This window comes from Gymnodraco acuticeps, unplaced genomic scaffold (genome assembly GCF_902827175.1).
Source record: "Gymnodraco acuticeps unplaced genomic scaffold, fGymAcu1.1, whole genome shotgun sequence".
Classification (NCBI taxonomy): Eukaryota; Metazoa; Chordata; class Actinopteri; order Perciformes; family Bathydraconidae; genus Gymnodraco; species Gymnodraco acuticeps.
In genome coordinates this window covers 615,520-628,051 of record NW_022990125.1, presented here as the reverse complement: position 1 = coordinate 628,051, position 12,532 = coordinate 615,520, and the positions used below count along the sequence as shown (strand labels likewise).

Here is a 12,532-nt window from a genome sequence, read left to right as displayed (position 1 = left end):
TATAGGTCATTTGTTTGCTGTCGTTGGATTTAGATTGGTAATACCTATAATAACACTTCAACAACACACATGTGAATGTGACTTATTTTGTAAATCTTACAAAAAATATGAAAAATGTATTATTTAAAAAATAAAATATAAAAAGGTTTGGCTGCCTTATTGTCCTGCCAGAGAAACTCTAAATTACAAAAGAGAAATAAGTTTATTAATTTATTTTATGGATAAATGATAAAACATTGATTTTGATCAATTCCATTTTTTTATTAATACCTGCCGTTTGGTGGGTTAGGGTTAGGTGAATAAAAACGGCAGTGATTTAACAGTGGGTGTAGACTAACTTCTGACTGAAACAAAAACCTGTTCACAGTTAAACATGTCACAACCCATAGCATAGAATGAAATACAAGACTTTTAATGGGAAGAGTTCAATCTTTCAAAGTTTATTGACATGGGGAAAACGTTGGGATAATGTTTAAATAATACATAAAGTTATTAAAACATGCACATGTAAAATATAATATACTGTACATAAATATTACATTAGGGAAAACAAATATGTTCTAGCTGGTCTAGTTTCCAATGCAGTGCCGGGGTTCAGGATTTAGCTTGACCCTCTAGCTGAGACAAACCTGACGATTATAGTGCAAGGAAAGGGGAAATTAATGGAATGCTCGACTCATGGCAGGCGCGGGTCTCTTCAGTATGGCCTCCACAGAGAAGGACAAAGACTCACTGGACGCCATCTTGGTCCCCACAGGCTTGGACAGAAAGTCTTTAGCGTACCTGTTGCTGATTTTCACAGCCTGAATGTCTTTGGCGGAGCCCTCCCTGAATTTTCGGGCAGCCTCCTCTAAGAGCTCTTTGCAGTATGGAGCCCTGAGCTCCAGCCCGGCACCGCCGCCGCTTTTCTCACTCAGCGAGTGCTGGATGAGCGAGTGAAAGGAGTTGAGTTTCACAGAAATGTTAGCGTTGTCCTTGCTCAGCTTGTTCAGGACTTGGCTGGAGTTTTGGGAATGAGAGTTGTTGGGGAAGGACTGTCCGAAGCTCCTATTGGGTGGAGAGAAGGCTGAGCACTCCCTCTGCGTGACACCGGGGGCTTTGGGATCAGCCCGCTGAGGGTCTGCTGAGTCCTGCGCCGCAGCTGCTCGGGATCCTTCCACTTTAGCGGCGAGAGCAGCCGCAGCCTCCTGCTCTGACGGATGGCTCTCGTCAGGCATCACCTTGGGCTCCCACATTGCACCTGGCTTCATGTTCTGCACCGCCGTGGCATTGAAGAGGCACTGCTGGTAGAGCAGGGCATCGCCAAGGTTGGCTGCACCACGGGGCCACATCATGAAGCCCCCTCGCGAGGGCTGCAGCGGGTAGTGGCGATAGGTGGTGGCTACGCTGACGTTGGAGGCGATGAGCTCCACGTTGGCGGAGCCGGCGGGGTACTGCATGGACAGATCCAGGCAGTTAGGGCCCAGGAAGTTGCACAGCTCTTTGGGCTGGGGTTCCTCCTGACCTGCGGACGAGTAAGCTGTCTTGTAGTTGTACTCTGCGGTGTGGTGGGCCATGCTGTTAGGGAAGATGAGCGAGGCTGCCTGGCTGTTCTCCAGCAACTCTCGCTCTTTGTACTCCCGCTCCAGCATGATGGATTCCAGCTCCTTGTCGGCGAAGGCCCTCCTCTTCCTCATGCGATCGCTGAGCGGCGGGGGGAGGGACGGGCCGGCTGGCATGTATGGATCACACTGCACCGGACGGTATCCTGCCATGAAAATAACCCACATTTAATTCAAGCATGTGATTTGTTGGATTAAAGCAGATGCATGTAGGAATGTTCACACTGACAAAAATGCAACAAAAAAATATATCAAAAATATAAATCACGCTCAATAATGAAATCCTATTTGCATGTTGTAGCAGTGCTGGAAATGACCTTTAGTGAACTCAAGTGGAAAAACGTTATGAAGTCTCTGCTTGCATGTTAACAAGTCCATATCACTCTTTCGGAGTTGTTTGTGGAAAAGAAAAAATCCAAAGACAAGCCACAGGATAAATTGAGGTTTTATCAGGGTTAAACAGGGACAGAGGATGAGCCAAGAGAAACATAAAAAAGGATCAGGAAGACCTAAAACATGATTCTATTTGTCAGATTTGTTGCCTTATTTACCTTCGAGGATGCTTTTGGCGAGCATGGTGGACGGTCGAATATGTCGCTGATATATCGTCCTCCTCTCTGCTGGAATGTGTTTCCCAGATATTCCTTTCTTATCCTGATAAATAGAGAAAACACAACATTAAAGACCTGCTGTCAGGATGTTTTCCTTGATCCTTTAAAAATGCCTGATTTGTCACAGTAAGTCCATGTCCAAATATGGGTCATGTTACTGTTTTCTTGTATTTCTTAGTGAAATACATTTGGGATATAAAAGCAGGATCACTGTGTTTAACAATTGAACATGAGGAATAGGCCAACCCACAACGTTAATGTTAAATATTATTAAAATGTCAAATACATATGAGAAATAAGATAAATCACAGACAGGTTTGACAGTTGTTTTACCTAACGTGATTGCAATATCTTTAAAATCATTATGTGGTTCATTACTTCACGGCAGACATTCTCAAATATCTGAATTTAACTGGCAGGTATAGCAGATTTTGCTTTTAGGAGATAATTAAGGAAGATATGTGTTTTTTTTACAAGTAAAAACTTAAATGTATAATAAATAGCGGGATAGTGAGACATTTAGCTATATCATTTGCTGGGACAACATAACAGTAAGAAGCCTTCCTGAGAAGCCATTTTGAGAACCACTGATTGACACTCCAGTTCATTCAGTCAGCCAAAAAGAAATGGTAGAACACTAAAGAACTACATTCACAGCTGAACCATGTTGCACTACACCCCCAAAGTTAAATACCAAACTAAACCTAAATCTGCTTCTAAAATTGAAAGTTCAAGTTTGGGTGGACAAACAAAACTGTATTATTTTTAAGAGGCTGTTGGTGACTTTGGAGTGGCTGAACAAAGAAAGGAAAACATGTCAGCCATGTATTACTGTAAATTAAGACATTTAACACTGAACAATAAGGTTTCTGTTGAAAAACCAGAAAGGCCTGTTTTTTCAACACTGCTATGATTATTAATGGTGGCACTGCAGATCAAATAAATAGAAAAGGAAATAAAAGATTTGTTTGATTGGAATAGGAAGACCAATACTAAAGTAATATACATTAAGAAGATAACTTTAAGCGAATTACCTAGGCTAATTGTTATTAACGTTTAAGTATTAAGTCACATGTAAGGTATAGGCTAATCAGAGGGACAACAAAACTGTCTTAACATAAACACATAGCCTAGATAACTTGTGTATAAATAACAATAATAAAAAGGGAGTAATTGACCCTGACTTGTAAGATCGTGATTTGAAAATTGTTGCTAATTTTAAAAAGGACCGAGAGGTATTGGTGAATAAACTTAAAGGCTCGTTATGACGTAAACTAAAGTATGAGTCTTTTTAGATGTTTTGTTGTATTGTTAATCGTGTTTGTTATTGGCATATTCAAGGCCTGTACTTTCAGGAAAACAGTATTAACGGAGGGAAATTACGTTTAATGTGGGTCGAATTTAATATTTTGCTTTTTTTTACACACGTTAACGGAGGTAACAGACTTCAAGGTTTCTGCAGAATTGTAAAGAACCACATTCCTCCGTGCGACACATATCCATACACTCTCACACTCTCCGGGCCTACCTCCGTTGCTTGCTGCCTCCTCAGGGCCACCTGCGCCGCCATCACCCGCTGCCTCTCCACCACCAGCAGGCAGTTGGCGCATTGGCAGTCCCTCCAGCGGCAGAAGCGCTTGTGTCCCTTCAGGCAGGACACCACGCCGTGGTTTCGGCAGCGGGCGCACTTCGGCGTCCGGCTGAGCTTCCTCTGTTCCCCCATGCCGCTGGGGGCCGGTTTGTCGTCGCCCTTCCCGCCCTCTGCTTCGTCCTCTCCGAGCGGCGCCGACCCGGGGCGGCTGCAGGAGTCCGCCTGGTCGTCGCTCTCTGTCTCCAGGCTCTCTACGTCGATTTCAAACTCGCAACCGGCGTTGTCTGACATGACTGCCCGAGTCCTCCGCCGTCTGTGTGTAGGCCTACAGCCAGTTTATGTCTGGAGAGAAATATTAAATATGATCAGACTGTAGGCTATATTATTACGGCTGTTGAAATGGCACAGAGTAAAATTCACTCAACATCATTATGTGAGGAAACTCCCATGTCTCTATAATAACCGATATCATTAGGCCTATACATTCATCTCAAACTTGCATTATTTTAATGATGGTTTAAACTAACTTTTAAATATTTAGATTTAAATTGTTTTGTTAGGCTATTTGTAGTGTTAGGCTACTTTACATCTGAGCTATACATGTCTTAAAACAAAAGGGGTTATCTCAAAAGAAAACGATAATATAAAAAAAACAATAGCCTAGTGTTTGACTTCTTAATTTGTCCAAACGTAGCATAAATAGAAATAAGAAAGGAAAAAGTGAACACACGAAACCTTTAACGTTATGTTGTCGATAGGCACACATAACAGTACGATTACTGAGATTCGGGCTAAGATTATACTGCAGATATTAAACCATAATACACGTTTATTTTCTTCACAAATCTAAGAAAACGGTGAGCATATTTGAATAACGTTTAGCCAAAAACAAGTCACAGCAAGAGACTAACATTAAAATGTAGGCTATCAGACCATTAATAGTCTGACTCTAACCACACTTCGGTCATCGCTCCTCTCGGTGTCCAAACACGCAGTCTATGCATGGGTTGGCATTAATATGGTCAAATCCCTGGATTTAATTGGCCATTTTAGAGTTATGTTATTCTGTAATGGTGCATAAAAAGACAATAAAGTAGTCCAGTTTACCTGATCAAGTTGATTCAGCGATCTTGTCCCGGGTTGTTCTTCTTTACAGCAGAGTATGACGTCGTTAAGCAGCGACGTGATGAATCACACACACTCCCGACTCCACAACAAGCTTGTAATGAGCTGCTAATTGAGTGGTTGTATGAGTGTGTACTCCGAACAGTTCCACATTTCCTCTGAAGCACACACTCATAGCGCCACTCCTATGAAGCGCTTCAGTCTGCCTTCTCTGGCCTCTGATTGGCTGCTTCCGAGCGCAAACCCACCAATAGAATTACGAGCAGTTATTCCCTGCATGCGCTCAATAGTTTCTTTGTCTTTTCTTTTATAGATGAGAAGATCACAATGGAAGTGTACTTTTTCAGTTTACTGCGGGGGAGGACACTGATTTGTTACTTATTTATAGTTTGTGTTGATCAAGTATACCATTAGCTTTATTCTGATTTGCTAGATAAAGTAACCACCAGCATAGAAACATTTAACATCAAATTGAGTATGCGTTCAATAATGTTAAAATAATGAATGGACAAAATCTCACTGCTGTCTAATTTACCCTAAAAATAGGTAAATTAGGCCATGTTTTTAAATTGATGGGAAAACAGAATTACGGTGCCCTTTTCTAACCAGTTCTTCGTGTATTTCACTTCAATAAAATATGTGTATTTATGTTCAGTCCCCCTTAATAAAACTCAAAATGGTTGATTATTAGCATCAGATCCAGTGCAAATAGAACAAAAAACGAAATAGTAAATACTTATTAGTAGCTTTTTTTGGAAAACATGTTTTACCATATGGTTATAACAGTTTATCTGCGGGCCGCACATCACGATCTCTTCTGTATTAAGCTGGTGTTGCACATTGTATCCTGCTGATCTGTGATGTGTGTAAATATCACTGACACATCAAGCAGAGCAGATCGACAGCTGATAACGTTAGCTGCAGGTTGTTACAGTCTGTCTTCAAGCAACAAGTAGGTTAACTGAGGATAATGATTAGAATATTTTCACAACAATCACACCTGAAGAAGAAAAACACCTTGTCAGCATGCAGAGTCCCACACACAACAATTCAAACTTTACCTCAAATATACCCACAGGGACAAACTTCAACTGATCTCAACACTCAATCCCACATCATAAAACCCCTTTAATTTAACACGCATCTTGAAGCATTTACCGTGTCATTGAATGCAGAACACACTGCATCCATAATGTTTTAATAAATCCAATGAAAATGACGACATTAAAATAATAAAAGCACAAAACGTTAAAATTAGCCAACGTTTAAAAGTGTATTTTGTACACGTTCTTCGCCTGAATTAACGGAATTCGTTGTTTTCTGTTGTCTTAATACTGTTTTTAAAGGTTAAAATAAAATGTGACATTGTGTTGTTTTTTTGTGATAGGCCGTCGTATTCAGGTTATAGCTTGCCTCTTTTTTACGTGTCTGGGTGTGACTCCTAAATCTGAAAGAGGAATGTGAACAACTTATGTTTGTCTTTTTGTTTGCAGTTTGCTGACTGAAAGCCTGACTCAAAAACAAAAAAGAGACATCGCAGCATGTACTCAGTGCCAACTGACTTCCATGGGAACTGACAACAGAACAATACATCCAGCTACTGTAGCGTGGGACCTAATGTTGACCTTTTGTTCAGCCACTTGTGAAACTAACGAACAAAGCGAGCCTTAAAGGAAAATGTCGTAAGTTTAAAAGAGTAGTTCTCCATTTGGTCCTGTTTGAATAGTACTAACTTGGCACAAAATTAATTTTAGTTACAAAATAAATGAATCATATGTGTTAGTTTTTTTTATGGATGAATCATTTATATCTTTCAATTTGTTGAATATAGATTTTTATCGCAAAAAAACGAAATTCGTTCGAACATTATTATATATTAAAGACATGTGATCAATTGTAAAAACATTTTTTTACTTTAATCTTGTGTTGCTTTTTTGTTATTTGATGGCCTATCTCTATATTGACTTTATACATAATTCTGATCCCACCGGAAGCGTCTGCGCCGCGCTGCGACCTCCTCCTGCGTCATAACCCACCAGGCGCGTTTCAAAACGTTGCGGAAGCGGAGCGTCGTGTGTGCAGCCTCGCAGTTGTTGGATGAACGTTCCACTTCCTGCCTGCGCTGCGCTGCGCCGCGTCAAAAATAGGATTCATATATTTTAGAAATTCCTTGCGGCGAGGAGCTTCTGGGACGCTTCGAGCCGCGACGCAGCGGGTCCGGTGGAATAGCACCCATTGACTAGAGTGGCCGCGATCGCTAAAAACGCTGCAGCCGCAGCGCAACGCAGCGCAACGCAGCGCAACGCAGCGCAACGCAGCGCAGACGCTCCTGGTGGGATTAGGGGGTAAAGACTATTACGTTTTAGTTACCCAAGGATTTGCACGTGTTGTAAATGTCATACATACAAAGAAAACTTGACATAGTTAATATACAGTAATTAAAATAAGAATGTTACAGTCTTATGAAAAACGTAATTTTGGACTAATATACTAGCAAACATAGTGCTTTTGTCTTAGATTTTATCACATCTTTGTCCAGATGAGGACAGTGCCTCTTGATGGTTCCTCCATGTGTTGGGGGTGAAGACGTCAGGCCTGCAGGTGCAGCTTTATTTGCCACTTCGTCTTAATTTATTGTGGAGGTTACGAGCGGCCACCCCGGGCTGCAGCTTCCACATCAGGAATGCTTTGATGCTGAGAGCCGGCTGACTCTGGGACAGGAGGATCCACGGAGTGTGGACGACACGAATGTGTTGTCTGTGTCCGCTGGATCATTATGGCCGTGTGGGGCCAGGGGCCCTTGAATGGGTTTCCAGGAACTGTTTTGGATCTTCTATGGTCCCTTGAAGGTATCCCAGGGGGGCATGTCAGAGTGTATTGGGGAATTTTAGAAGAGGCCTAAGGGGATGTTAAGGTGGTTATGATTATTTAAGGTGTTTCATATTCATTATTGCCTGGAATCCTTTAGGAAGCTCCCCTTCAAAAACATATTGGAATGTATTCAAGGATTTCTTCAAACTCCTGAGAGATCCCCATACCCCTGCAAAGGCCTGAACATGGTGCAATATAGCCAGGAACCTTGGAAGCAAAAAATACCTCTGCATCCTGGAAATCCCTGAGAATTCACTAGTTTCAGTGTGTTTTTTGGAACAAAGTGTCTGTTAAAAGGTCTGTCAGTCGTTGAGAAACGTCAAGTTATCCTTCAAGGGTTACAGGCATTATAATTACTTTTTTCATACCAGGTGTTTTAGATCTTTTGGATTTGTTCAGGGTCCCTGAAGGAGAGGCATGGATCTTCTAAGGAGTTCTGAGGTCCCTAAAGGGGTTCCAGGCCTTACTGTGTCAGGGGTCTCTGTTGGGCTCTCAATGATTTCCATGGATCCTTGAATGGATTATGCATTATTGACATTCATAAAATATTGAGGACATTTCAGGAGTCTCTGACAGGACCCATGAGGATCCTCCTGGAAAGGATTCTGTCAATAGTAACGGTGTTTGCAGGTGGCCTGGACATTTCTTCACAGGACATTTTTTACAGGCCAATAAATAATTGGATTAGGGAATTAAGGAAATATGCTTAATTATGCAGGAATAATGAATCATCATATTTATCCAAAAGGAAAAATGGATCATTACTTTTATTGATGTACAAAATAATTTTAAACAAGCTCCACTGAGACCTTATGGAATCCTGGGAGCTTAAGTATGGTTGAGAAGGTTTCTGTTGTCTGTGAGGGACTTCCAGTTCGCTTGGAAAGTCTATGGATCCTTAAAGGGATTCCAGACATTTTTAAAGAGTTCCAGGGGGCTTTGATGCTCTCCGGGGATCCTTGAGGAGTTGCAGGGAATCTTTAAGGGCTTCCAGGTTTCAACCAGAGTCTAAGGGAACTTCCAGTATAGGTTTGTGAATCATGGAAGTGTTTTATTAATCCTTGAATACTTTTCAAGGATTCCAGCTGCTACAGAAGAAATGTCAGGTTGTTGTTGTTGTTTACACAAGTGTCCGGGGTTATTCTCCAGGGATCCTTCAAGGACCTCCAGACCTTTGCAGCGCGGATCTTTGGAAACACCATCTCAAATCTGCTTATTTTAATCATTCAATACAAGTTTTAACATTTCAAGAATATCTAGTGATGTTGTTGGTTTTTTATATCCACCATATTAGCCACTATAATTTTCTTGTTATGATACTTTAAATAAACTTGAGTTGTTTGTTCAGTAGGCCTTTGTATTTCTAGAACAAGGGCATATCTATCCTAAGATGTAGATATCTTAGCGTTTATTTTGGGTGTGGTTTCCGGACATTACTCAGTACACATGCTTTAACTGACCTTTTTAATGGTTTCGACCTGGAGAAAGACACACACTCGTAATGACACTTTCTCACACGCTGTCCAGTTTACTTTTGGGGTTGAGTGAAACAACAGCATCTTGTTGGAAGCGCCCCACTGTGCAGGCTGTAAAGCGAAACAGGAGCTGTGTATAGACAGAAGAGCAGAGTGGGATCACTGGGGATCCTGTTATGTTAATTAGCCTCTGAAGAACCGACAACACATGCTGCTGAATACAAAACCAGGCGGGACCACATTTGTCTCTGTCTGACACCTCGACCTCCCCTGGGTAATGTGCAACAAACAGGGGGACCTGTCCCTCAGCTGTGGACAGCAGTGGAAGAGGAAGGGTTCAGAGCATTAACTAATATCACACTGTGAAAATACTCCGTAGCAAGTCAAAGTCCTGCACTGTATACACAAATATGTATGTACAAACTATGTAAAGGCTGCACGTGTTCTGGCGCCGGGGAGCAGTAGTTAGTAGTAGTACGTTTGGTGCCTTGCTCAAGGACAAGGCTCCGATCGGGACTTGAACCGATGACCCTTCGGTTTCCAAGCCAAGTGTGTACAGACTGAGCTACTGCCGCCCCCAAGTTATAGTAACATGTGTAATTAAAGTCCTTTAGGGACACAGGGTCTCAGGCACAGGAACGAGGCAGGGACGTCCTCCACAGCACAGGGATCCTCTGAAGACCCAGGCCCATTGTGAAGACATGTTCTCAGTGCAATCCTTTTCGGTCCAAACAGTCCATCCATCAAAGGAAACTTTGGAGTATGAAATTGGATTATAATTACTCATGCATTCATGTAAAAACAGGATTTTGCTGTATAGTTGGTTGAGGTGGAACTGAGTTTAAACTATTTTTATCAAAGAAATGCCTGTTTTCTCCAATATTGATTGATTGTTTGGTTTTAAACAGATATGAGACTGATGAGAACTGCTGTGTAAGCAAAAATATATTGGCCTTAAAGTTGTTTGAATAAATGAAAACATTAAACAGGTTTAAATAGTTACAGGAAGGAGCAGCAATTCCTCACATTGGTGAATCTGAAAGTGCACTGTTGGCAAATAAAAAAGGCAATTATCAAGATAGTTTCCTTTTGCCATTCTGTCAATCAATTAATTAACACATATGTTTTAGCTGTTCTTGTTTATAGGCTTGTTATGTACAGCAGTTGTTTATATGCAACATTATGCTTTAAAATCATTTTTATTGGATGCAAAACATGTCAACCTTAAAAGCTGTTAAATAATTTTAGTGGAAATAAAAGTACAATATTTAGCTTTAGTGGAGTAGAAGTATTAAGTGACATTAAACCAAAATACTAGAGTAAAGTTCAATTACCTCACTTAGGTGCTTTTCTCTGATACATGTAATTAAAACACATCCAGACTTTTCACATTTTTTGCACCTGTCTATCTTCACATTATTTCACAACAAAGGTTTGTTTTGATATTGTTTTGTTATTTTTCCACGTGGGTTTGTTTTAAATGTGAGAACAGGGTGAAGCATGTATCCTCCTTAAACAATCATATTTAAATTAAATATTTTCGATATAACTATGGCTTTCTATAATGATATACGTTTCATGGGTTAGATACATGTAGTAATAAAACATTGATGAAAAATGAATGAAAGCATGTCACCTCTAACCCCAGTTGCACACTATATGCCCAGAATAGCAATATCTATTTTGCCCACTGTGTGGCAGACGGGAGCAGTTTTCAATGATCAGAACAGCCTCATAAAAACGTTTTTAAACAGTGGTAAAATAAAACTTGCTGAAGAACTGTTGAGGTGTTAAATGAGCAATGTAAAGCACGACAATTCTAGCAACATTGAACAAAAATTGTGAAACCTCTTCACTCTTCATTTATAAAAATGTGGGGAAAACAAGTTTAAAGAGATTTCTGAAAGGGTATATTTCTTGTTTTGATTTCACCATTGCACTGCTTTGAAGTACTTATTATATATTTATAATATATTTCCAAACTCCAGTATTTAAGTTCAGTACTGCAATTGTGCCTTTGACATAAACATGATTTTGATGTATTTCACCACTAGAGGGCAGTAAATGAAAGGTTTTAAACAAAGATGATGACCAAGAGGATAATTGTGTTTCATATAGAGCTCTTTTAAAGTCTGTGCATGTTCCTTGATGTTTTGAAGTTGGTTTGCTGTTTTATCAATTGTCAAATACTCTCTCAAACAGAAAATATAAATTTTAAAATAACAAAGTTTCATCTTAATCTACAATATAATATCATAATTTATTTGTTGATAATATTGTGTATATTAATTTGAATCTGCAATGTAAGAAGTGAAAAGAGGCTGTATGAGAAACATAAAGACATTTGAAGAAACATGTCACAGCAGAGGCACAAAATACAAATATGAACCTCAAATTCACATATCATGTCCACTTGTAAATGTTTGATTTGCTTTGTGAATGTCGCATTCCCGATATATTTAAAAGGAAATTAATAACCTGTTGTGCCACCAATACACTCACAAAAACGGTTGTTTAGCTAACATATTAACATTTAAGCATGTAAACATGTCAGAACATGTACACATGTCACAATGTAAATAAGTCACAGTTGAGGCACAATATACTATAAGAACCTGAAAATGAACAGCATATGTCCTGTTTAAAGGACTCTTGAACACAATACTCTTGGAAACTGCACACCAAATGGAGCTCTAGTGCAGCATTAGAAAGTGAGGTAGTAAACAACGTTAATATGTTACAGTTTGTACCTCAAGAGTGTGTTGCTTAGCCCGTGTACTCGAACAGAGGCTTGGTCTGGCTGGAACTTCATCAACAGTCTCTGGAGAAACTCAAAAGAATATTTCATGTCTTGTGGATACTGGACGGAAATGTGGCAGACCAAACAAAGCAGCATTCCGCTTCCTGTTTATTTTAATATCTTTGCTTTTAAATGACCGTTTTTAAATGCCATTTTATAATGTGTTTCCGCTCCACTATTTAATAATGATCTTAATATCATTCATTTTTGTAAAGCATTTTGAATTGGCTTGTGTTGAAGGAGCCAGTATTTTTGTTTATAAAAAGGGCCACCTAATCGTGACGTCTGTAGTCAAGTACGCAAAGGACTACAATTCCCACGGCGCCAGCCTCTGAGACGTATATGGGACACCTGTCGGAAAGACGACGTCGAGGCACAGTTTGTAACTGTTAAGTTACCGTTTGAGTTATCGAAGCCTAGAAAGAAAGACCACCTAAGTTGTTTATGATTTTATTTGA

At 40.1% G+C, this 12,532-nt stretch overlaps 1 protein-coding gene and 1 long non-coding RNA gene across 2 annotated transcripts; both read right to left on the bottom strand.

The window, feature by feature from the left end:
- Nucleotides 1–419: 419 nt before the first annotated feature.
- On the bottom strand, nucleotides 420–6,970 carry dmrt2a (doublesex and mab-3 related transcription factor 2a). Its single transcript, XM_034216619.1, has 4 exons — nucleotides 4,911–6,970; nucleotides 3,741–4,145; nucleotides 2,153–2,255; nucleotides 420–1,747 (listed from the first exon to the last, which is right to left on the bottom strand). Exons 2-4 carry the CDS (start codon nucleotides 4,092–4,094, stop codon nucleotides 660–662), a joined length of 1,545 nt encoding a protein of 514 aa, XP_034072510.1. The 5' UTR covers nucleotides 4,095–4,145; nucleotides 4,911–6,970; the 3' UTR covers nucleotides 420–659.
- A 1,577-nt stretch (nucleotides 6,971–8,547) lies between these two features.
- Nucleotides 8,548–12,130, bottom strand: LOC117546469. Its single transcript, XR_004569011.1, has 2 exons — nucleotides 12,025–12,130; nucleotides 8,548–10,027 (listed from the first exon to the last, which is right to left on the bottom strand). It is a non-coding gene; the product is annotated as an uncharacterized LOC117546469 (long non-coding RNA).
- Nucleotides 12,131–12,532: the final 402 nt, after the last annotated feature.